At 44.6% G+C, this 27473-nt stretch overlaps 1 protein-coding gene across 1 annotated transcript in view; it reads right to left on the reverse strand.

Annotated features, from left to right (window-relative positions):
• Positions 1–27473, reverse strand: part of PKD1L1 (polycystin 1 like 1, transient receptor potential channel interacting) — a 901078-nt gene that overhangs the window by 22713 nt on the left and 850892 nt on the right. Inside the window, exon 62 of the mRNA XM_073549827.1 lies at positions 25085–25249. Coding sequence (XP_073405928.1) covers positions 25085–25249 — 165 coding nt within the window. The remainder of the gene's footprint in view (positions 1–25084; positions 25250–27473) is intronic.

A 27473-nucleotide genomic window follows, 5' to 3' on the forward strand; every position in this document is an offset into this window, starting at 1 on the left:
AAATTAAATATTCCAGTTGCAAATTTTTATTCATTACATAGTGGAATGCATTGGGACAATAAACCATGAAAATGATCAATCTAATTCATAATTAATATCCCATGGAGGTCTGTATTTGGAATGATACTCAAAATCTAAGTGGAAAATCAAATTACAGGCTGATCCAACTTCAGTGGAAATGCCTCAAGACAATGAAATTATGCTCAGTAGTGTGTGTAACCTCCATGTGCCTGTATGACCTCGCTACAATGCCTGGGCATGCTCCTGATGAGGCAGCAGATGTTCTCCTGAGAGATCTCCTCCCAGACCTGACTTAGAGCAACAGTAAACTCCTGGACAGCCTGTGGTGCAGACTGTTGGTGGTCCGTTGTAGTCTCTGCAAGCTCCTCTGATCGTCTCCTGAGCTTGGTTCAGATCTGGTCACAGTCTTCTACTGGCGTTGCTTATGATCTTCTACTGGCGTTGCTTATGATCTTCTACTGGCGTGGGTCACAAAATTGTCATGGGCAGGGCACTGATCTTTCTCACAGCTCAGACCTTCTCCATCATCTGACTGCTTTCAGACCATTCTGTGAAGATGGAGGCTGTAAGCCCACCTCGCAGCCACACGACCTGCCTAGTACAGGTTTCTGGAGCCAACTCCACCCTTCTCGGCCCAGTCAGGCCTTTCACAATTAGTAACTGCAACACAGGTGTCATCTGTCCCATCGTCATCTTCAATCTTTTCCCCGGGAACATGAACTTCCACTCTCGGGGTTCCTACTACTATAATTCGTTCTTTACTTTCATTTTCACCTTTGACCAGCAGATGGTGGTGTTTGCTTACAGTTACTCAGTTAAGCATCAACTGTATTCGTCTTCATTCTTGTCCACTCTCTTATATTTGCATCACCACATCTGGGACAGGTAGTGAGTAGTGTTGAGCATTCCGATACCGCAAGTATCGGGTATCGGCCGATACTTGCTGTATCGGAATTCCGATACCGACTTCCGATATTTTTTCAATATCGGAATTCGGCATCGGAATCGGAAGTTCAAAGTTGATTGACAGACTGACGTCATCATGATGCGCGGTGTGTGCGCATCATGATGCGCCGTCATTTCGGGCCTTCCGGGGGTCTCTGCCGGCCTGCCGGGGGGCTGTGCCGGCCTGCCGGGGGGCTGTGTGGACTGCCCGGGGTCTGTACCGGCCTGCCGGGGGGCTGTGCCGGCCTGCCGGTGGTCTGTGCACCCTGTGGGGGTCTGTACCGGCCTGCCGGGGGGCTGTGCCGGCCTGCCGGGGGGCTGTGCCGGCCTGCCGGTGGTCTGTGCACCCTGTGGGGGTCTGTACCGGCCTGCCGGGGGGCTGTGCCGGCCTGCCGGGGGGCTGTGCACCCTGTGGGGGTCTGTACCGGCCTGCCGGGGGGCTGTGCCGGCCTGCCGGGGGGCTGTGCTGATGTCCGGGGGTCTGTGCAAGCATCGTCCGATGGGACTACAAGTCCCATCGGGCGATGCCTGCTACCATGACAGTGATTGACACATTAGCCAATGATGGGACAGTAGTAGTCCCATCATCCGGCTAATGTGTTAAATGTTAAAAAAAAAAAAAAAAAAATACTACATACATACTACATGCATGCTACATACATACTACATGCTACATACATACTACATATATACTACATACATACTACATACATGCTACATACATACTACATGCATGCTACATACATACTACATGCTACATACATACTACATGCATGCTACATACATACTACATGCTACATACATACTACATATATACTACATACATACTACATATATACTACATACATACTACATACATGCTACATACATACTGCATGCTACATACATACTACATACATACTACATACATACTACATGCATGCTACATACATACTACATGCATGCTACATGCATGCTACATACATACTACATGCTACATACATACCACATACATACTACATACATACTACATACTACATATATACTACATGCATGCTACATACATACTACATGCTACATACATACCACATACATACTACATACATGCTACATACTACATACATACTACATACATACTACATGCATGCTACATACATACTACATGCATGCTACATACATACTACATGCTACATACATACCACATACATACTACATACATACTACATACATACTACATGCATGCTACATACATACTACATGCATGCTACATACATACTACATGCATGCTACATACATACCACATACATACTACATACATACTACATGCTACATACATACCACATACATACTACATACATGCTACATACTACATACATACTACATACATACTACATGCATGCTACATACATACTACATGCATGCTACATACATACTACATGCCACATACATACCACATACATACTACATACATACTACATACATACTGCATGCTACATACATACTACATATATACTACATACATACTACATACATGCTACATACATACTACATACATACTACATGCTACATACATACCACATATATACTACATACATACAATACATTCATACAATACATACATAGACATACAGTACATATAACATAGAGTAACATACTTACCAATACTTGTCACATTGTTCCCCGAAGCCATTGTCTTTTCCGGAATAAATATTAACATAACAAACCACAAAAATACTCACCCACGATCCGAAGCAGTCCACGAGTGTGTCCCACGACGATCTGGGGTAGAGAACGGCAGCATCAAGTGATGCTGCCGTTCTCTGCGGGCTGCAGGAATCCAATGACGGAAGGTAGGTATCCTTCCGCACTGTATTCCTCCGCCACTTAAAAAAAAAAAGTCCCTAGTCTCACTTTATGCCATTGCTGCGTGGGAAATTCATGCTGACGCCATTTTGGATCCCGACGTCCTCCACACCGGCGACATGTTCTTGCGGCGACGCCATCTTGACTATCGCGGGATTTAGCCGATCCAAAATGGCGTCGCCGCAAGAACATGTCGCCGGCCTGGAGGACGTCTGGATCCAGGATGGCGCCGGCGGAAGAAGATGTCGGGGATCGTGGATCAGCGGCGATGACGGCGTGAGTATGAGAGACGGAGTGAGAGAAGGGGTCATATGTGGAGTGAAAGAGTGAGTGGAGATGGTGAAATGTGAGAGGAGTGTGTGTGTTGAGGGTTAACATGGAAAGAGGTGTGTGGTGACGTCACCGGTTACAACTGGACGGAAGTTGTTACAACCGGAAGCTGCTTAGGGCATTTATTATTATAGATAGAGGGTAAAGCACTTAGTTTGTAATATGAATAAATCTTCTTATGGCCAAAAGAAATTAGTGAGAGCATGGAACTCTAAGATAAACAAAATTTTAATGGAAGAAGGATTTAAAGAAGCTAAGCTGATCCATCTTTATATACAAAATATGCAGCTGAGAAGATAATGTACCATCTTCTCTATAATGATGATGTAATTTAGTTTACTAAGATGAAACAGAAATTATGAAGTTTGATAAAGTTCTAAATCAACATTTTTAAACACATCTTAGGCTGGTTTCACACTAGCGTTTTTTAGCGCAGCGCATTGTGCATGTACATGCGCAAGCAAAATGCGCCCCTATGTTTAACATGGGTGCGCATGGTCTAGCGTTTGTAAGCGTTTTTGTGCGCATGCGATTTTTTGCAGTCTGCGCCTAGGCGCGCCAGACGCACCCTGTTGCATTTTTTGTGCGCCCATCCTGTGTCAAAAAAACGCATGCGCAAAAAAAATCACATTACAGTCTATGGGAACGCTGGCGTACGCATGGACATGCGCACGTCAGCGTTTAAAAACACATGCGTTTTAAGAGTTCACATGTCAGCAAACTGGTTAAAACGCGTGTGTGGCACCCCTGAGGGTTCAGTTGCCACAGAGGTACTACACTTCCTCCTGAGGTGTGGTACCCCACCTTTCAGGTAAGGTGGAGACCCCTGACCACGCTCCAACACCTGCATCCCACACAACACAGTAGTTTAGCAAAGCACCCGTTGGTGGCTCCCTGCTTGGAACACGAAGCGTGCTGGGAGGCGGGTGGAGTTTAGTTTGCACTAAAGAGCAGGAAGAGGATAGGATATAGAGAGTTAGTCACAGGAGTCTGACGAGGTCGGACCTGTGTAAGGAGATCCCCTGAGAGGGATGAAGGAGGGAAAGTGCTGCAGCCGACCTCAGTGATCTGGGTCCGCTTGCACAGGAAAGGAACACTGAAAGAAAGCCTGACTCGCCATAAGAAGGAAAGGATTAGTACGGAACGTGAGGAGAGGAAGAGAACAGAGGATTGAGGGTATTAAGTTCTAGGCGCAAGGCCGGGGTCCGGGCCCGAGGTTGTTTGGATACTTATGATCCCGCAACAGACACCGGAGGAATAGAAGTTTGTCATCACTTTATTCCCACACAAGACTTGGGGGGCACAACAGCAGCGAGATAGAGAGCCGGGACTTAGAAGCAGAGAGTCCCCGAAGCAGGCTACAGCTGTCTGCCGTACAAGTAGAGTTCATAGGAACATCGGACAGAAGAAACTCCAGTGTAACTCAGTACTGTGAGTACTTCACTTAAAGGCGCTAAGAGGGAGACGTTCAGAAAAGGCACATAAGTTGGAGGGGTGTTGGAAAGGTGTCCTTCATCTTGCCTGGAGGTTGGCTGAGCTCCTGACCCGGAGGACACGGCACCGATGCGGGCTCTTGAGCCACCACAGACTGTGAGTAAAGCTTTGGAGCTACATGCCCTGGTGTCCTCCACTTATTCCTGCGTCAACCTGCCCAGCACTGCTACATCCCTTGCGCCCGACACTACACCATCTTAAGTGTCGCTACATCCACTCTGCCCTGGGACTACAGCCCTGCCTGCTGCACCACACCATCTGTCCCAGAGGAACTGTCTGCAGCGTCGGCTTAACATCTACATTGCCAAAAACCACAGGTGGCGTCACGACTTATACATTCACACTGAACACTTACAATGGGTGCCCAGGGCCGCGGACTGGGTCACCGCTACTGTGACACTTCCCTGTGAGATACCGGCCCGGTACCGAGTACCCCACAGCCCTGGGTGTGAGGGTAACCCACATGTGCATAAAATAAGCAAACGCATGCAAAATGCTTGATGCGTTTTTTGTATGCGTTTGGACTGCACACGCAGCACAGCGCAAAAAAACGCTAGTGTGAAAGTAGCCTTAGACATGTGAAATATCTTCTAGGAACTCAGATTTAGAGAGCGAAAGATGAGCGTTTTCTGCTCAGAGGGCAAACATCACCATAGTCCCTAACCAGTTTGAAATGTCTGAAGCTAATGGTGCATAAATACCAATGGATTCATTTTATTTGTCGGAAAAAAAAGCACTAATCTATTAAGTAAGAATGAGAGCTACAAACATGCAGTTCAGCACTTTTATGAACTGTATAACAGCCACGAGTCGCCCAGACATCACTTCTAGAATGGAAATTCTCTCCTGACGTGGAAGAAAACCACACTAACAGAGACTGGAACACCATTAAAATGGTTCTTCAATATGTAAAGAATACTCAAGACATAAAATTACAATTAGCTGCACAAGAAGATTTGAAAGTCACTGTTTTTGTAAATGCAGACTGGGTTGGAGATTCAAGTGAGCATATCAAAACTAAAAGTCTTTACCATTTTCTCATATTGAAAGTCTATTCTAAGAAGATGAACCGGGGGTACCTCTCTTGCGCCGGTACTGGAACTGTCGGGACTGTCACCAGTATTGCATGGGGGAGAGCTTTCAGACCCGGACCGTCCTTTGCACTGGACATTAGGGGGCGGGTCTGACATGAAAAGGGCTCAGCGCTGGAAAAGGGAAGCAGACAGGGCGGGAAGACTGAGTGCGCAACAGGTTGAGATGCAGGCCTTGTCAGCGGAGCATCGCGTGAGCGCAGGCCCACCTTGCATATTCCCTGTGGCCATGTCCACTGGTCGCGTACTACAGACTGTTAAGCCTCCGTTGTCGCCCGATCCTGGAGGTGATTCACACTCGAGAACAGTGACCTCTGCGTGCGAGCGGTCCCGCCGGGAACAGGTGACTAAAACTGCCTGACTCCTCACCTGCATACACCACGGAGCAGAGCCACGCTCCAGCAGTATTACCCATTGAACTGAGCCCTATACAAGGAAACCATGGGAACAGGAGCCCACCTTGGACAATAAAGACCCCCGCTTGCATCAAGAACCCGGACCTCTGTATACTCAGGACAACTCCGGGACATCACGTTGTCGGCGTGTCGGCGCCATCGTTGGAGACCGAGACGCTACAATCAAGAAACCGACAGACTGATAAGTTTATTCTTTCCTGAACATTCGCCTTATCCTTGTTCTCCCCATGTATCCCTTCTGTTCCCACATTGCTCTATACTTTACCTTCCATACTCCATCTCTCCCTTCGTGGAGTTTAACCCTGTTAATAAATTTGTTAACTCTTGATCTGCCTCCTGTCCATGACGACATCCTGATTCCTGCAATTCTACATTTGATGTAGTCAAAAAAGAAATCCCCAGTTACCTAGAATTCGACTGCGAGCAGAAGCGAACTGGTACCCTGTCATGAGACAAGAATGCCTCAGCGAGAAGGGCCTCCCACATGTTACAACTGTGGAAAAACCGGACATATAGCTCGGAGGTGTGCACAACAGAGTAGGCATCTACAATGCCTGGGGGACGCCGCCAAGAGCCTTATCAGTTAAGAAGGAGTACTAGAAGTCCCACAAATCTCATTTCCATGTGTCCTCTCGTATGGGCTGAGATGGATGGTTGGGCTGTACGCTGTGTAGTCAATCCTGGCTTGCAGGTAACCACAATGCCTGAAACATACTTCCGACGACACTTTACCGAGGCGATGCGACCTGAATGGGGCCCATTGATTAAGTTGACGGCTGCCAATCACTTGCCCATCCCGGTCACAGGGGTGGCCTGGATGCAGATAACGGTCTGCGGTAAAGATCTAGGTCGAAAGGGGGTGGTGCTGACCTCTGGAGATGCGAGTAATGGACACACTGTCATGCTAGGCATGAACATGCTAAAAGAATTCGGGAGCCTGCTAATCAATGAGTCTCCAGACCTGTTCCTGAAACAGTGAAGTCCTCGCACCCCTCAAAGAAAGTTGTTCCAGAAGCTAATCCAGGTGGCCCAAGTCCAAGAGACCTCTAGTGGTGGAAAGACCCTGAGAAAAGTAATTGCTCCAACCTCTATTAATCAGATTTTGCCACCGGAATAAACAGTGCTCTGCTCACTCTGTTCGTCAGGGCTTGTACCCATCTTGAAGGAGTCGAGGTTCAAATAGAGCCAGCCAATGCAGAACAATTACCTTCGGGCCTCCTTGTGGAGTGGACGTTAGCTACTGTACACGATGGGACTGTCCTTGTGCGTTGTGTCAATTTAGGAGAAAATGATATCATGCTCCCACCCTGAAGTGAAGTGGCTCAAGTCTTGGGCCTGCCGGAAGAAGTGATTACATCACAGGCTGTGCAACTGACAGTGAAACAGGGGGATCCATGGACAGTGGCCGTAGATACTACTCTGGGACCCGAGCCTCAACACCTGCGAGAGGGATGCCATATTCTAGCACAAATGTGGGCTGAACTGACAGAAATCACACCACAGCAGGTCCAGCAGGTGAAAGCTCTGTTAGGGCAATATCAGGAAGTGTTCGCATGTCATGAAGATGATTTTGGCTGCACCACAGTGATCACGCATGAGATTCCAACTGGAAACACTGCACCCATAAGAGAGCATTACCGTCAAATTCCACCGCAGATGTATCAGGAGGTGAAAGGAATGCTGTCTCAGATGCTGCAAAATGGTGTAATCTGAGAGTCAGAGCCCTTGAGCTTCCCCTATCGTGCTGGTATGGAAGGATGGTACGCTGTGTTTTTGTGTGGACTACCGTAAACTCAATGCCTGCACAGTACGAGATTCCTTCCCGTTACCAAGGAATGAAGAGTCCTTGTCTGCCCTGGGAAACCCCAAATACTTTTCTACATTGGATCTAGCCAGCGGCTATTGGCAAGTACCGATGTTCGAGCAAGATCGAGCAAAGACGGCCTTTATACTCCCCATGGGCTTATATGAATTCAATCGGATGCCGTTTGGTCTGGCTAACGCCCCGGGTATGTTTGAACGGTTAATGGAGAGGTGTTTAGGGGATTTAAAATTGAGGCCACTCTCATTTACTTGGACAATATCATTGTTTATGCTGCTTCGCTCGAGGAACATCTCCGAAGACTAGAACAGGTGTTGAGCCATCTTCAACAGCATGGTTTAAAAGTAAAGCCCCAGAAATGGCATCTGTTTCGCACCCAAATTGAGTACATGGGACACGTCGGTTCTGCCAAAGGAGTCAGACCATCCTGTGAGAAAATTGCTGCAGTGCAATGGTCTGACATAAAAAGGGCTGTGCGCGGGAAAAGGGGAGAAGACCGAGTGGGAAGGCTGAGCGCACAGCAGGTTGAGATGCAGGCCTTGTCAGCGGAGCATCGCATGAGTGCAGGCCCACCTTGCATATCCACTGTGACTGTGTCCACTGGTCACATACTACAGACTGTTAAGCCTCCGTTGTCTCCTGATCCTGGAGGTGATTCACAATCGAGAAAAGTGACCGCTGCATGCGATCGGTCCCACCGGGAACAGGTGACTAGGCCCGAACTGCTTGACTCCTCACCCGCATACACCGCGGAGCAGAGCCACACTCCAGCGGTATCACCCATTGAACTGAGCCCTATACAAGGAAACCGAGGGAACAGGAGCCCACCTAGGACAACAAAGACCCACACTTGCATCGAGAACCCAGACCTCCGTCTACTCAGGACAACTCCAGGACGTCATGTACCGCTGGTGTCGGCACCACCGTTGGAGACCAAGACGATGCAATCAAGAAACCGACAGACTGATAAGTTTATTCTCTCCTGAACATTCGCCTTATCCTTGTTCTCCCCATATATCTCTTCTGTTCCCATATTGCTCTATACTTTACCTCCCATACTCCCTCCCTGCGTGGAGTTTAACCCTGTTAATAAATTTATTAACTCTTGATCTGCCTCCTGTCCGTGACGACATCCTGATTCCTGCAATTCTACACTACCTAGAGGCAGGGTGACAACAAAAGTCATATTGAACATCTTAAAAGAATTTCATCATGGAATTGATGTAAGGCCTCTGTCACACATCCGTGTCTCCAGTACATGTGGTGATAGTTTTCACACGTACCGAAGACACTGACACACATAGAAGCATTCAAGTGAATGGGTGTGTGCACATGTCAGTGTGTTTCCACGGACCGTGTGTACCTTGGCAAAACACGCTGACATGTCAATTTTTTACCATCAGCACGGGCTGCCAAAAGTCCCACACACGTGTATTCGGATGACACACATGGGTGTCATTTGCGTGACACGCACCAGCGCCAGGGAAGCAGTAGAGTAAGTGCTCGTCCCTGGCGACTGGCGCTGAAGACGGCTCTCATCGTTCCCCCCCTGCTCTGCCGGCAATCTCCGAGAGCAGGAGAGAATGATGAGAGTTATATTCAAGTGAGAACAATGACAGCAGGCAACGGCTGATGGGACTATTATTCCTATCAGCCTACAAATGCTGACGCAAATAAGTGACAGCAGGCGGCTAATGGGAATATTCCTCACCCAACGCCTGAGCTAGAAATAAATAAATAAAAGAAAAAAACAGAGTGGGTTACCCTGTATTTTTTAAACCAGCCAGGCAAAACTGGCAGCTGCAACCCTCAGCAAGGCTGATAGCAAGGTGATAGCAAGGCTGGTTATCAAGAATTTTTAATTATTTAAATAAATCATTTAAAAACATGACGCGGGGTCCCCCCTCATTTTTGACAACCAGCCTTGCTAAAGCTGACAGCTGGAGGCTGGTATTCTCAGGATGGTAGGGGGCCATGGATATTGAACCCTCAGCCTAAAAATAGCAGTCAGCAGCTTCCCAGAAAAGGCACATCTATTAGAAATGTCAATTCTGGTGTTTTGGCTGACTCTTGTGTAATGTGACGCAAAACAGAAATAAACAGAAACACCAATGTCACCACTCAGTAATGCAGCAGTAATTTCACATGGTCTATGCATCCAGCAATTAGATGTGTAAGGTACTGATAAACAATGGGTATGGAAAGTATTCAGACCTCTTTAAAATTTTCACTCTTTGTTTCATTGCAGCCATTTGGTAAAGTCAAAAAAGTTCATTTTTTTCTCATAAATGTACACTCTGCACCCCATCTTGACTGAAAAAAACAGAAATGTAGAAATTTTTGTAAATTTATTAAAAAATAAAAACTGAAATATTACATGGTCATAAGTATTCAGACCCTTTGCTCATAGACTCATATTTAAGTCACATGCCGTCCATTTCCTTGTGATCCTTGTGAGATGGTTCTACTTCTTCACTGGAGTCCAGCTGTGTTTAATTAAACTGATAGGACTTAGTTTGTAAAGGCACACACCTGTCTATATAAGACCTCACAGCTCACAAGGCATGTCAGACCAAATGAGAATCATGAGGTCAAAAGAACTGGCCAAGGAGCTCAGAGACAGAATTGTGGCAGGGCACAGATCTGGCTAAGGTTACAAAAGAATTTCTGCTGTACTCAAGGCTCCTAAGAGCACAGTGGCCTCAATAGTCCTTAATTGGAAGTAGTTTGGGACCACCAGAAGTCTTCCTAGACCTGACCATCCAGTCAAACTGAGCCATCATGGGAGAAGAGCCTTGGTGAGAGAGGTAAAGAAGAACCCCAAGATCACTGTGGCTGTGTAAGGGCCGAGGCGGGCCTACACTTTGAGGTCTGGTGGTCGGAAGAGTTAAATGAATAGCATCCTTTTTGGTGGTCGGACAAGTGGCCGGTGGAGAGCGAGGAGCCTGCAGAACTAAAAGAGCCGGAACCGGAAGGAGCACGGTGGACATTTGAAGCGGCCATGAGAGGGATCGTTGTGGCCGCTGTGACTGGTTTCCATGGCCGTGCAAGAGAACTGTCAGCAATGAGAAGGGGGTCACCGTATGAGTGCCCTACCATCCCGCTCGCCGCTTCTTCCCCTCTTGTGACCCCGCCATCATCACTAGTCCTTCCCCATATCCCGGTTCTGCTGTCGTCCTGACTTTGGTGGCATCTGGTTCCTCCCGGCCCTCACCTGTCCTGTCCAGCGCCGGCAGCATACATGTGGAGGAGCCTCGGACACAAAACGGCAGAAGAGGACCAGTGGATACAACGGGTGATTCGAGAAAAGAAGTGGCGAGAGTGCCACATTGTTAAAAAATTGCAGCACCCCAGTGGCTAGGAGCTGCAGCTGGCCGGATGACCAGTGGTGTGCTTCAGCACCTTGAATGGATCTGAGGATACAGGTTCATTCAAGAGTACGAGACCGGAATGACGGTATATGTGAATGCCAGGTCCCTGACATTCCGTGGTCCTCTGCAGGAGGGAGACCGTGTTGCCTTTGTTAAAGGACAAGGGCCCCGAGGGATGGCCTCTGACTGGGAGGCAAGCAGTTGCCGTGGCCGCAGTTCCTGCAGAAGTGCATGAGAGAGCGGCGCCTAGACTTAGCGAGGTGGTCGCGAATGTGTCAACAGAGCCAGAAGTTCTGGGAGCTGTGGGACCACCACTGGAGGGGACGCGGAGCCGGAGGAACAGTGGGGACTCCTTCTCCAGTGGATTCTCATCCCACACATATATATTTGTGCAGGGTCAACATACGGCTCATTATACCAACCAGCGGCCATGTATAGACTGAAGCGGCCCCCTTAAAATTTTGTGCGGTGCCAGTTGCACTTGTGGAAAATACCAGTGACTGCTCCGCATTCCTGAGAGGACAGTGAGTCCTGTATGGCGCCAAAGGACTGAGGCATCAGTGGTGGCCGACGCGGTCACAATGGACCAAAGTTAACTATCCCCTCCTCCTCGTTTTCATTTGCACTTGTTGCAACTCCCCTGCTGGAACATGGGGCTCTAACCCTAAGAGGGTTAATTGCGGTGGGTTCTGTGTGCGGTTGCAGAACTGGAATGTGTTGACCCTGAACTTTGCCCCATTTCTATCACTGTATTAGCCCCCTTGCTTTAGGCAGCCCACTGCTGCCAAAAAGCCCGTGGCCCACTCAAAGGAGGGAGGAGAGTGCTATCAGGAGGACCCAAAGATTGAGCAGGGTTAAAAACTGTGTAATAATATGGCTTTTATATATGTTCATTATTAATATTATTTTTTCATTATTATATGTATATTTTTCATTGGTATATTCACTTTATTATTATTTATAATATATACGGTATATTTTTTATATATTGTTATTTAATCACTATTATTGCTATAGTTTAATTTTTATAATATTTGTGCAACATCCATCTATATGATCTAGTATTGAGGATGTATAACTGTGCACAATGGTTTATTAAGATTATATATTTAACCAAAATGACGCTTAGATCTTTTAGCTCAGTACACTTCTGTGATATCTCGGTGCCCGGTCAGCGCATACGTGGCTCAGGACAATCCCTGACTTCCCGTCCTGCTCATTATGGAGACGTGTAGCATTCCACACTTGCGATCCAGGATGGGAGCACGGGAAATCGTTTTTGTGTATGGGAGGAAGTCCAGAGAGTGGCGCATGCGCAATGATGTACCGGAGACGCCGATATTGAAAACAGCTGATTGTGGGGATATTTATAGATGAGCGCTCACACAGCGCACACATGTTGCCCCCATTGAGGAAGTCATACAGCGAAACGGCGCTGTCGGAGTAGCCAGAAGGTATTCTTACACCAGCGGCACTAGTATCTACAGTACATTATGTAAGTTTCATTGTGGCTATACGAATATTTGTGCAGGTTTGGCCTTAGGTAGCATTGTAGCTAGTTTATTGCGGTCAATTCTCATTTTAGCACTGAGCAGATTACTTTATATTGGCCTGCATTAACTATTTCTTCACTGGCATTTTGTCATGGTACCTGGAATTTTGGTCTGACAAGCGAAGGGTTAATGGTTGGAGCCTCTCTTTGGTCTCAGGGAGGGTATTTATGGCCACAGGCGAGCAACCTTCCCTGTCGCTTATACTTCATACTTGAGTGTGTCCGACCCTGTATTTGCTAAGTGCCTATCGCCTGTTTCCGTGTTTGTGGTGTATATGACCTGGTCTGGATTTTGGTTTTTGTCTCTTGGCTTCCTCATTTGGTACCGTCCTGCTCGACCCGTGTTCTGACCTTTGGCTCCCCTAGATTACTCTCTGACTTTCTGATTTTGTACCGTGCAGCCCGACCCGTGCCTGACCTCCTGCTTCTCTGACCATTCTTGCTCTGCCTGACTCTGTACCGCATTGATTCTCCTGTGTATGACTTCTGGATTGCCCGACCATCGCTACGGTATAAACCCCTGGCTCTCTGAGCCCTCTGCCTGTCACTTCAGCGTCTCTGCGATAAGCTCCTCCCCCTCTGACATCACAGGTCATGTGGTGCTAGGTCCTGCAGCCTCTGAGTGCTTCTGCAAGCGCTCCGCCCCTTCCACAGGTCCTGCGACCTCCCAAACTGTGCTCCTGCACTGGTCCCTCTGACAGCCCCGTGGTCTGAGTTCCTTCATCAACGCGGGACCGCTGACCGGTTACGCTACACTCCTGCAGATAAGGGTAAGCGTGATACATTTAGTGCTTTTTAGGCACCAGCACAATTATTGTGATATAGTAACGTATTGTATGTATCAAGGTATATAGTACTATTAGGATATAACTATGAAAAATTCCTTTTTTTGATATCTTTAAGCAACACTGTGCAATATATAATAATAAAAATAGCATAGTTAGTCAGGGATAATTTTCCATGTGTTGAGTAAACTATTATATGTATACTGTTTTTACTAAACTAATTTTTATTAGTACTTTGTACTTTTGTAATTACATATAATGTATTTTTCTATGGATTTTGGCACTAAGCAATAAGTACTGTTCTATATACTATTGCTATGCGTACATTTTGGCACTAAGCACTTTATTTGTTTTTATACTATTGCTGTGCGTACATTGTGCCTTTGGGGATAGCAGTAGTGTTTCCCTTTATTCTGGTGTATCTAATTACCTGACCCTGGCATATTTTCTGAAATTTCCTTGTCTTGTCTTATTTTTAAAAAAAATTTTGGATCAATAAATTTGATGATTTTATATTTTTGGCCTATGCCTTTGTTTTCCTGCAATATTTAATGTAAGATGTAGAGAAATACATGGTTTTTGGAAGGTGGTGTCCTATTTTTGGATCTAGTTGATATGTATATATATAGGTGTATATGTACAAAACAATCCAGCTGCATAATCGGTGTTAGTGGGTGGGTTCAGGGTAAAAGGCCACTCAGACACCTAATACCAACTACAAATAATCATGAAAAAACAAGAGGACCAGGAGTATGCGATAAAAAATGCTACAAATTTTTAGACAATACACACTATAAAAGCACACACATGATAATAAAGTGATACATGCTTCCAGAGATGTCCCAAAGATACGGGGAAACCATAGGGGGTTACTATATCCAAAAAAATCCATATAGCATGTAAAGGTACCAGATAATAGCGCCATTTATAATGCCCAAAATAAAGTGCAAAAGTATAAAGACCAATGTAAATAGCACATCAGGGAAAGAAAAGAGCTTACCAGTCAATAAGAGGTTAAGAGAGGGGACCCCATGCCAGATGTCACCCCATCTGGCGTGGGGTCCCCTCTCTTGACCTCTTATGTGATCCAATATCATGGAATTTTTTGGTACCTTTTAACGGTGGTTTCCCCGTATCTTTCGGACGTCTCTGGAAGCATGTATCACTTTATTATCATGTGTGTGCTTTTAAAGTGTGTATTGTCTCTAATAAAATTTGTAGCATTTTTTACCGCTTACTCCTGGTCCTCTTGTTTTCTCATGTGTGTATATGTGCTTATGTGCTGCTACTGATTTTGCAGGGTTCGTCACGGCCGGGGACGGCCATATTTTAGGAGGGAGGGGTGTAAGGAGATGGCAGAGAACCACACTGTATCCTCTCTCTCCTATGTGCTGGGCATGTGCACCTTATGCGGTACCTGGATGGTGTACCTGTTTATAATGTCTTTATGCTGCATCATTGTAATGTATGTGCTGTATTTGCCTTGTTCAAATGTTTTACCATTGTACTGTATAATATCGGTAGTGCAGGGTCAGTTAAGGGTTAAGCTTGTGGACTGGACCAGCAGGCTAAAGGCAGCAGGAAGCTCCAGCTTCCAGTCAGTACCGCAGGCAGGCTTGCCCAGGCAGGTGCTCCACCATGATCGGAATCTTGCCAAACCCCGGGAGAGGGATAGAAACTGCTGCCCCGGACCCATGGGCAGTAAAATGGACATGGGACTGAGTAGTGCCCTGCCGAGGACGATAAGCATCCAGAAATCGGCTTAAGCACTGTGACTGTAGCTGTTGCTGCCAATGATATGGCAGTGAAAGATATTAGGGAAAGAGTAGGAAGTTTAGTTCCATTTGCTGCAACCACGTTTCCTACCTCTTTTATCCTACAATAAATTGTTTCCCTGTTGGATTACAACTCTGTTCCTGGATTCTGATTATCTGTGATGCAGTGTCGGTGGAGAAGAGGTAAATCGCCTGGGGTTGCATCTGTCCTGTCTGTTTTAAGTGCAAGGGGCTGGGGTGCTTATGGACTGTTGCTTTATGTGAACTCTGTCAGGACTACCACCCCTTGCCACCTTGTTACAGCTGAGCTCCACAGATGCAGTAGGGAGATGGGAGAGAGTTCCACAGAGTCATCTATCACTGCAGCCCTCCACCAGTTGGGCCTTTATGGAAGAGTGGCCCAATGGAAGCCTCTCTTCAGTGCAAGACATATGAAAGCCTGCATAGGGTTTGCTAAAAAACACTTGAAGGACTCCCAGACTTTGAGAAATAAGAATCTCTGGTCTGATGAGACGAAGATAGAACTTTTTGGTGATAATTCTAAGCGGTATATGTGGAGAAAAACAGGCACTAATCATCACTTGCCCAATATAATCCCAACAGTGAATCATGGTGGTGGCAGCATCAAGCTATGGGAGTGCTTTTCAGTGCAGGGACAGGACGACTGGTTGCAATTAAAGGAAACATGAATGCAGCCAAGTACAGAGTTATCCTGGATGAAAACCTCCTCCAGAGTGCTCTGGACCTCAGACTTGGCCGAAGGTTCACCTTCCAACAAGACAATGACCCTAAGCACACAGCCAAAATAGCAAAGATGTGGCTTCAGAAAAACTCTGTGACTATTCTTGACTGCCTCAGCCAGAACCCTGACCTAAACTCAATTTAGCATCTCTGGAGAGACCTGAAAATGGCTGTCCACCAACGTTCACCATCCAACCTGTTGGAACTGGAGAGGATGTGCAAGGAAGAATGGCAGAGATCCCCAAATCCAGGTGTTAAAAACTTGTTGCATCATTCCCAAGAAGACTCATGGCTGTACTAGCTCACAAGGATGTTTCCACTCAATACTGAGCAAAGGGTCTGAATGCTTATGACCATGTGATTTTTCAGTTTTTCTTTTTTAATAAATTTGCACAAATGTCTACATTTCTGTTTTTTTTTGTCAAGATGGTGTGCAGAGTGTACATTAATGAGAAAAAAATTAACTTTTTTGAATTTACCAAATGGCTGCAATGAAACAAAGAGTGAAAAATGTAAATGGGTCTGAATACTTTCCGTACCCACTGTATGAGAAGGTAAACCCTGGTAAGAACCATCCCACAAGAGTCACAGCATTAAGAATATAAGATAAAAAATCAAAGTCACATCCAGGAATAGTGCTTTACAGAGTTGAAGAGTGTGACCCTGGGCCGGGTGGCAGTACCCCAATGCGAGTTTCGCGTGTTAAAACAGTGCTTTCTCAAAGGGATGCAAATTTGTATTTTTACTTCATTCACCTGATTACTGCTCATTCACCTATTTCAACTTGATGACACGTTTGTATTGTCAGGTAACATCAAGCCCGCTATTTCCCACGGTGCTGAGGTCTCCGCAGTTCAGACCTGCTGAGAACACAGCCTCACTGACCAGTGGTAACCACGATGATGTCACCGTTGGTCAATGATGCTGCCCATTCAAAAGTGGTTCTAAGCCTGGACGGTCGCATCTTGGCACGGTGCAGAGTGAAAACTATTATTCCCCCAGACAAGGATTAAATGCCGCAATCGGTGCTAGCAGGGTGCCAGCTCTAACCCACTGACACAGCTGACACCCAAACCCAATCGCTGCTGCGCTCAGCGTGAGCCTGTGTGATCACATCATCATATATATACTTCTCTTTGCTGGAACGCAGCTCCCACAGAGCAGTATATGTACAGCGCAAGTAGAGAAGGGGTGAAATATGTTTTGGTAAACATCTAAAATGCCGAAACTTATGTCACTATCCAAATATTTCTGGAGTGAACTGTATGTCCAGAAGATGACCACACAAATTAGAAAAGATCTTGTCTGCTTGGATTGAAACACCAGCAACAACTTTTTGAGTCACATACACTGAGGGATAGATGAGTTCACTCATTATTAACAGGTTCTATTACCATAGTGACAGCGACATCAAGGAATATTGCACAGGGAGTGGCCATTGCATGGTGCTTATGGTTTCCATGGTGACCCCTGACTCCGGGGTCCTTCAGGGTCCTGCAGGGAAGGTGGCTTGTGAGCACCTGCCAAGAGCGAGGGTTGACACGCCTCCTCCACTGCCTGTCCGGTGCTGATCTAATGTTCTGCAGTGCGGAAGCATTGCAGAGTATTAGATCAGTGATCTGTTACTATATAGTGATGTCCCATCCTGTGACAATGTAAAAAAAAGTTATTACAAAGTGTAAAAATCAAAAAAAAATCCTCAAATAAAGAACAAAAAAAAGAAAAAATATTATTCCAATAAATACATTTATGTAAAAAAAAAAGAAAAAAAGTACACATATTTGGTATTGCCGCATTCAGAAAGACCCAACCTTTAAAACTGTCCTACTAGTTAACCACTTCAGTGAACACCATTAAAAAGGTTAATAAAAAGCCAGGAAAAAAACACTATGCTTTATCATCATACCGCCGAACAAAAAGTGCAATAAAACGCTATAAAAAAGACAATGGAAATAAAAATGGTATAGCTCAAAATGTAATTTTGTCCTGCAAAAAAACAAGCCAGTCAGCAGAAAAATAAAAAGTTATAGCTCTCAGAATAAAGAGATGCAAAAATATTTTTTTCTATAAAATAGATTTTATTGCGAAAAAGCGCTAAAACATACAAAAATTATATAAATGAAGTATCGCTGTAATCGTACTGACCCAAAAAAAAGCTGCCTTATAAATTTTACCCCACTCGGAACGGTATATATATATATATATATATATATATATATATATATATATATTATATATATATATATAGTATATATATATATATATATATAAAACAAAAATCCTGAATTCCTGGTTTTTGTTCATTTTACTTCCCAAAAATCGGAATAGAAAGCGAATAAAAAGAGTCTTGTTCCCGAAAATTATACCAATGAAAACCTTAACTCCTGCCGCGAAAAAGAAGCTGTCACAAGACTGTCGGCCGAAACATGGAAAAATGATAGCTGTCTAAAGAAGGCTTAGAATAGCTCGTTTTCCAAAGCACATCATATCTTCTGTAAACTTGGTGGAGGCAGTGTGATGACTTGGGCAAACATGGCTTCCAATGGCACTGGGTCACTAGTGTTTATTGATGACTCAAGACAGAAGCAGCTGCATGAAATCTGAAGTGCACAGGGCTTTACTTTCTGCTCAGATTCAACCAAATACATACAGCAAGGTTGATTGGACAGCGCTTCACTGTACAGATGGACAATGACCCAAAACATGCTGCAAAAGAAACTCAGGAATTTTTAAGGCTAAGAAGTGGAATATTCTGCTATGACCGAGTTATTCACTAGACCTCAACCCCATCAAACAGGCTTTTTACATGCTTAAGACAAAACTTAAGGACCCACAAATAAGTTACAACTGAAGTCAGTTGCAGTAAAGACCTAGCAAATTATCAAAATGAACACCCAGTGTTTGGAGTAGGAAACCCAGTGCTGGTGTTAACGGATTCCAGACTTCAGGCAGTCATTGTCAAACAAAGAACTATCTACAAAGTATTAAAAAGGAACATTATATTTATTTGTCCAATTACCTTTTGAGACCCTGAAATGAGGAGTTGTTGTGGATATTTTTGTTCAACCCATTTATTTAAACCTGAAAGTCTACATTTCAATTGCTTCTTCTCAGCTGTTTTATTTTAAATAAACAATAGTGGCGTGCAGACCCCAAATCATGAAGATTCTGTCACTGTCCAAATATTTCTGGATCTAACTGTATATAAGATTTTGCAAAAGACCTATATTTATTAACTAGGTTAATCCAGAGTGGAAGTCATAGGGTCAAATTTGACGTCCATGCTATAGTTACCACTTCTTCTGCACAAAAAGAAAATATAAAGGAAAACAATTTTTTATAAGAATTTTGTACCACTTCTTCTATAATGCCCAGCAGGCATATCTGCTGGGTGAACATCCAGGAAAGTCACAATGTGTGTGAAAACAAGACTAGACAAAGTGCATATGAGACCCTGGTTCAATGTCACACCAATTGCATTACTCAAAGTTTGAAAATTAATTTTTTAAAGTCTAACTAGGATATAATATTTTCTATGGTAGAAGCATATTGGATTAAAATATCTCTTGAACGAACCAAAGTGATGCTTCTCACAAAATTAGAATATCATCAGATTAATTTATTTGAGTTCCTCAATACAAAAAGTGAATCTCGTATATTATATAGAGTCATTACAAACAGAGTGATCTATTTCAAGTGTTTATTTCTGTTAATGTTCAAGATTATGGCTTGAAGACCCAAAAGTCATTAACGCAGTAAATTAAAATACTTTATAACACCAGCTTGAAAAATGATTTTAAAATCCAAAATGCTGGCCTACAAATGTATGTTCAGTAAATGCACTCAATTCTTGGTCGGGGCTCCTTTTGCATCAACTACCGCATCAATGCAGCGTGGCATGGAGGCGATCATCCTGTGGCACTGCTGAGGTGTTATGGAAGCACAATTTGCTTTGATAGCAGCTTTCAGATTGTCTGCATTGCTGGGTCTGGTGTCTCTCATATTCTTCTTTATAATACGCCATAGATTCTCTAAGGGGATAAGGTCAGGTGAGTTTGCTGGCCAATGAAGCACAGTGATACTGTTGTTTTTAAACCAGATATTGGTACCTTTGGCAGTGTGGACAGGTGCCAAGTTCTGCTGGAGAATGAAATTTCCTTCTCCAGAAAGCTTGTCGGCAGAGGAAAGCATGAAGTGCACTAAAATTTCCTCGTAGATGGCTGCGCTGACAGCAACAGTCCATTTCTTTTTCTCCTTGACCCAGGTAAGACGCTTCTGGAGTTGTCTATTGGTCATTAGTAGCTTGACACAAAAGGAATGTGACACTTGTAGCCCATGTCTTGGATACGTCTATGTGTGGTGGTTCTTGAAGCAATGACTCCAACAGCAGTCCACTCCTTGTGAATCTCCCCCAAATGTTTTAATGGCCTTTTCTTAACAATGCTTTCAAGGCAGCGGTTATCCCAGTTGCTTTTGAACCTTTTTCTACCACACTTTTTCCTTCCTCTCAACTTTCCATTAATATACTTGGATACAGCACTCTACTAACAGCAAGCTTCTTTAGCAATGACTTTTTGTGGCTTACCTCCTTGTGGAGTGTGTCAATGACTGCCTTCTGGACATCTGTCAAGCCAGCAGTCTTCCCTGCGATTGTGGAGCCTACTGAAACAGACTAAGGGACATTTTTAAATGCTTAGGAAGCCTTTGGAGGTGTTTTTTGTTAATTATTTTAATTTACTGAAGTAAAGACTTTTAGGTTTTCATTGACTGTAAGTCATAATCACCAACAGAAATAAACACTTGAAATAGATCACTCTGTTTGTAATAACTCTAATATATGAGTTTCATTTTTTTGTATTGAACAGCTTAAATAAATTAACTTTTTGATGATATTCTAATTTTGTGAGAAGCACCTGTAGGTAGGAATGAATTTCCAACCTCCACCCAGTCATCAGCCTTCCTATCGGGTAGGTCTTCTATTCATTTACTGTATATAAACCCAACCAATATAGACAACAATGTACAGTGTACAAACAATTAGTGACACTTGTGCCCATGTAGGGAATTATGTATAAAGAGTTCCATGCAAAAGAATACCATAGCCCATATATCATTTAAACAAGTCAAGGGGTTTGCGATCTTCAGTTTTCAACAAAATTTCAAATTTGGCAAGACAAATGTTAACTTGAATAGAGCCAAATTGCATTGAGACTACATGGCAAATCTAGAGATAGTAATAAAAGTCAGCATTAGATAACTGACACTTATTTCTCGCGGCAACAAATGTTAGAACGGTTGAAGAATTAGCATAAAACTGCCTTAGATATTTCAAACCCTTACTTGTCCATAATGTAGCTGCAGGACAATCGCCAGAATCTAGTTGTAGGATGTTCACAGTTTCTGAATTTTGACTTAGTTTTTGTTAAATAAATGACATAGTGTAATTTGTCATGTGTTGTTCATCTGACGATTGTATTTACTGAATTGTAAAACCTTCGAAGGACCAGATTTTTTTTTATTATGTTCTGAAATGTGAAATGATAGATTTCAAATAGGATGTACTTAGTTTTTCTCATGGCTATACATACCGTACATGCAGGACATACACAGACATATGGTGGTAAACATACGGTACACTCACACTCAAGCATTTCTTTACACATACAGTATATACAGTCTCAGACACATGGATTTATGCATACATGCACATTCAGACACAAGTTTTTATACATATATAAATATATGCACTGATACACACACAGATACATATACTGTACACACACATATAGTATTCCACCAAATTTCATCCCCTTGCTACAGACTTCTCTCTTTACAAGCTATTCCTTAGTGGTGCTTCCTCTGCTGTGACTGTCAGGGATTCTCACTCTGGATGGAGTAGCGCAGCACACTGAGAGCTTCTCTATCAATTAGAGCAGTTGTATCCACTGCATTCCAAAGCCCTCTCATTGTCACCTACATGCAGTTAGGGTTTGTGGATCACATCAAATATAACTGATGAAAAGGTGCGATCGCAACCCGGGGTCCACCGTGCGGTGATGGAGAAGCCGCAGCTAGTAAACAATGGTGGAGCAATGCTGCGTGCAAGCACCATAAACACATGGAGTTAAATGTCACTCCGTGTGGAAAGAGTGACAAGTACCCGCAGAACAGTACAAGAAGACAGAGCACTCAAGCCTATACCGTTAGGCTATGTGCACACGTTGCGGATTCTGCTGCGTTTCCGCAGCGTTTTTGGCCCTGCGGAAACGCAGCAGTTCCGCAGACATGGTACAGTACCATGTTAGCCTATGGCATTTCAAATCCACTGTACTGACGCTGCGTTTTTTTCCGTGCAGTTTTGCTGCGGTTTACACACTGCAGCATGTTAATTGTTTGTGCGGATTCCGCAGCGGTTTCACACCTTTAACATAGCAGAGGTGTGAAACCGCAGGGCAAAACCGCAGGCTAATCCGCAGGAAAACCGCAGGTCACTTTACCTGCGGTTTTACCTGCGGATCCGTGCAGAAAAACCCGCAGGTGAATCCGCAGCGTGTGCACATAGCCTTAGGCTTCAAAGGAATATACTGATAGTGGCACAAGTTTGGGGTCCCTATAGCTACCCTCCCAGGAAAGTCTAAGCTGGTGGTTGCACTTGCTCTGATACATGGTGTGCGATCTGCACCTGTGACTTAGGATGCCAGGAGGCAGATGCTAAGCTAAGCGGGAGTTCCCACCCTACACTGCTTGCTTAAACACACTCACAGTGCTAGTAGTGGCACACATGCACTCAGGGTGGTGACGAATCCAGCAACACACCAAACACAAATGACTTAGCGCGCCGACGCCCGCTTCTTGGGAACCTTTTATATGTTCTGTTCAAGTCCAGTCAGACAGGACCTTGCTCGTGGACAAATTGGGACCTGCCACGTCACCCAAGCAGCTGACGACCGACCACCAATGCAAGGTCGCCACCTCATGAGTATGCTCAGAAGGGAGAAATCTGGACTTAGCCTCTGGAAGGTCTCTTCGCCGCTGCCAGTAGTTAGTTACTATAGCTTTGGCTGGAGAGCCAGCAGCAACCAAGAGCACAGCACAAGTCTGAACATGACCCTGAAATCGACGTCTCCGCTAAGCAGCCTCCACTGCGGCCACAGCAGAATGGAGACTGCAGAGTCAGACAAGCCTTGGAATCTACCCTGTGCAGCGTCGAGAATCCCGGCGCCTAACATATGCCTTCTCTCGTGTAGGTGCCATTCCAGCGAAAGGCACAGAGAAATTAGTGAAAAGAATTTGTTGTCTGTGCTGCCTTAGGTACACAGCCTCCTGTGCTTAGTGTCAAATATGGGCCTGACCAACAGAGACTCTGCATACATGTAAATTATATCCTTGGTAAAACATATGTTTTCCTAGATTTCAGGAAGGTCTTGGCTTCTGAATCACAGTGCTGTAAGACTAAACTGAATATTGATGAAGCACATGCCCAAACAACTACTTTAACATAATTTACATATTTTCAAAGCGTTTGCTCCATGTCGGGCAGATGCTGGCTTTGTTACACGGCCATTATCTGCCTGTATCAGAGGCTTAGACAATTCAGTTGTGTGATCCCTGCTTACATGTCTCTTCTTGGCCGCCCCCACCCCCTTGATGCTCTAGCAGGGTGTCAATTGGGTGCCATGGCAGCTGGTGTGGGCTGCCAAGTTGGTACTCCTGTGAAGGCCACCCATAGGCATAAAAACCTGTGATCATTTGAATGCTTATACTATACTAGCTGCTGGCCCAATTCAAAAGCATCGGGTACTCTAGAGTATGGCCAGCGGGAGATTAAAATAGAAGTGATATACTCACCATCCGACGGTCCCCGGACTCTGTCCCTCCTCTCCACGCTCCCGGCATCTTCCGTTCCCAGTACTGCTTTGCGCCAAAGACCGCTGCTGACGTCCTCTCATGAGACGTCATCAGCGGTATTTTGCGCAAAGTACTGGGACCGGAAGATGCCGGGAGCATGGAGAGGAGAGAAAGAGTCCGGCGGCTGTCGGAAGGTGAGTAGATCACTATTTTTTATTGTAATTCTATTTTTCCATGTTTATGGTACAGAGGGTCCGTAGGAGTCTCTTCTCCTCCGGACCCTGGGTACCGGCTAGTGCCGGTCATCTCCCGGCTGCGTCGCCGCTGACGCCCGTGCGCCCGGAGATGACCCGCAGCAACCGTTGGGAGATCAGCGGCTAGTGCCGCTGATCTCCCGACGGTAGCCGTGGCATGCGTCCTTCTAATTGAGGACTGCACCTGCGCACTGCGCCTGTCGCTGATTGGTCACGGCCGCCACAATCAGCGGAGCGGGATTTCAGTTACAGACAGACAGACACCATAAGATGATTATATACATAGATAATATCAAAGTATTGCAACATAGTGAAATCTCAATCTGCTGTGCAGCTCAGCCTATGGCTGATCCTCACAGGACCAAAATCACATCAATGGGGGTCTTCAGCAGATCTTCAGCTGTCATAGTAACCCATTGGTCCCTCATGATCATGTCAAGGGGGTTGAATGGAGCCATTGCAAGCAAGCATTGGTGCTGGTACCCTTTAGTACCTCTGACAGAGATTGACAACAGCATTAACAGCCGCGGCGGGGAACTTGACTCCAGCTGCAGCTGTTAGAGATTGATCCTATGTAAAATAGCTGGTATATGCTGCATTAGAAATGGAGCGCTGGTCCTTAGCCCCCTCTACACCTAAGGACCCTTTCTCAATGTTAATACAACGTCCCTTTATGGGAAGGGGTTAATGAACTTGACACTGTGCTGACCCTAGCTAGACATGGTTTTTGAAGTGACAGATGTGTTTTAATGGGCAAAAGTACACCTTTTTTATGGAAGCTACCTTTAGTTACTTACACTTTCAGTTACAAAAATGCTATCTGCATTCTTTTGTCTTTGTCGACCAATTATTGAAAGCATCAGTCGTCTTGCATGAGATACCAGTTCTGTAAATGTCACAAGATGCTTGCTGCGTTGTGCCTTCTTTGAGTATTTGGCAACAGAAGTGAGGATTCCTTTGAACTATTAAGAAATAAAACATTAATCAAAACTATCTCAGTATTCAAACTTTGAGAAATGAAAGCAGAAAACAACATATTCTAATATTGACACCTATTAGACTGGAAATAGCTTTATTAATAGGCTTGACTGTATTGATCTGACACATCCTTATATATACACTGTATGTACAATAATTAGGCAAGTGAGAGTTTTGACCATATCATCATTTTTATGCATATTTTTTACAACTCAATGCTATATAAACTTGAATGATTATTGGATAAAGCAGATCAGGCGATGTGTATTTGTGTGCACAAATATGGCCTAAGGATACAATAACCTTTATCAAATTATGCAGAATTATTAGCAGCTAGTTTTCCTCAGGCTGAATGGGCCAAAAAAAGATTTATCTGACTCTGAAAAGTCAAAAATTGTTACAAGTCTTACACAGGAATGAAGCACTCTTGAAATTGCTTAGACATTGGGGTGAGATCACTGAACAATAAAAACTTTTGTTGAAAATAGTCAACCGGGTCACAAAAACATGTTAAAAAGACACACATTAACTGCCAAAGATTTGAGAAAGATAAAATGTGAAGTGACCAAGAACCCATTATCCTCCAGTGTTGTCACATTCTAGAACTGCAATCCGTTACGGAGCGTCCGTAAGTAAAAGGTGTTCAGTGCTCAGAAACATGGCTGAGGTGAGGAAGCTGAAACCCAACCACCACTGAGCAAGGCATCACTCAAGATAATATCTGATTTTTCAAAGTTTTTATGGACTGATGAGATGAGAGTGACTCTTGACGGACCAGATGGATGGACACATGGCTGAATCCGTAACAGGCACAGACTTCAACTTTAACTCAGATGCAAGCAAGGTGGAGGTGGGGTACTGGTATGGGCTGATATTATTAAAAATGAGTTAGCTGGACCTTTTTGGGGTAACAATGGATTCAAAATCAACTCCCAAACCTACTGCCACTTTTTAGAGTACAGTCATGGCCAAAAGTTTTGAGAATGACACAAATATTATATTTTCACATGATCTGCTGCCCTCTGGTTTTTATGTGTGTTTGTCAGATGTTTTTATCACATACAGAAATATAATTGCAATCATATTATGAGTAACAAAAGATTATATTGACAGTTAGAATGAGTTAATGCAGCAAGTCAATATTTGCAGTGTTGACCCTTCTTCTTCAGGACCTCAGCAATTCTCCCTGGCATGCTCTCAATCAACTTCTGGATCAAATCCTGACTGATAGCAGTCCATTCTTGCAAAATCAATGCTTTTATTTTGTCTGAATTTGAAGGTTTTTGTTTGTCCACCCGTCTCTTGATGATTGACCACAAGTTCTCAATGGGATTAAGATCTGGGGAGTTTCCAGGCCATGGTCCCAAAATCTCTATGTTTTGTTCCCTGAGCCATTTAGTTATCACCTTTGCTTTATGGCAAGGTGCTCCATCATGTTGAAAAAGGCATTGTTGATCGCCAAACTGCTCTTGGACGGTTGGGAGAAGTTGCTCTTGGAGGACATTCTGGTACCATTCTTTATTCATGGCTGTGTTTTTAGGCAAGACTGAGAGAGAGCCCATTCCCTTGGCTGAGAAGCCACCCACACATGAATGGTTTCAGGATGCTTGACAGTTGGCATGAGACAAGACTGGTGGTAGCGCTCACCTGGTCTTCTCCGAATAAGCCGTTTTCCAGATGTCCCAAACAATCGAAAAGGGGATTCATCAGAGAAAATGACTTTACCCCAGTCCTCAGCAGTCCACTCCCTGTACCTCTTGCAGAATATCAGTCTGTCCATGATGTTTTTTCTGGAGAGAAGTGGCTTCTTTGCTGCCCTCCTTGAGACCAGGCCTTGCTCCATGAGTCTGCGCCTCACAGTGCGTGCAGATGCACTCACACCTGCCTGATGCCATTCCTGAGCAAGCTCTGCACTGCTGGTAGCCCGATCCCACAGCTGAAACACTTTTAAGAGACGGTCCTGGCGCTTGCTGGTCTTTCTTGGGCGCCCTGGAGCCTTTTTGGCAACAAGGGAACCTCTCTCCTTGAAGTTCTTGATGATGCGATAGATTGTTGACTGAGGTGCAATCTTTCTAGCTGCAATACTCTTCCCTGTTAGGCCATTTTTGTGCAGTGCAATGATGACTGCACGTGTTTCTTTAGAGATAACCATGGTTAACAGAAGAGAAACAATGATGCCAAGCACCAGCGTCCTTTTAAAGTGTCCAG

Source organism: Dendrobates tinctorius, unplaced genomic scaffold (genome assembly GCF_039654945.1).
Source record: "Dendrobates tinctorius isolate UK_male_01 unplaced genomic scaffold, ASM3965494v1 ptg000162l, whole genome shotgun sequence".
NCBI lineage: Eukaryota > Metazoa > Chordata > Amphibia > Anura > Dendrobatidae > Dendrobates > Dendrobates tinctorius.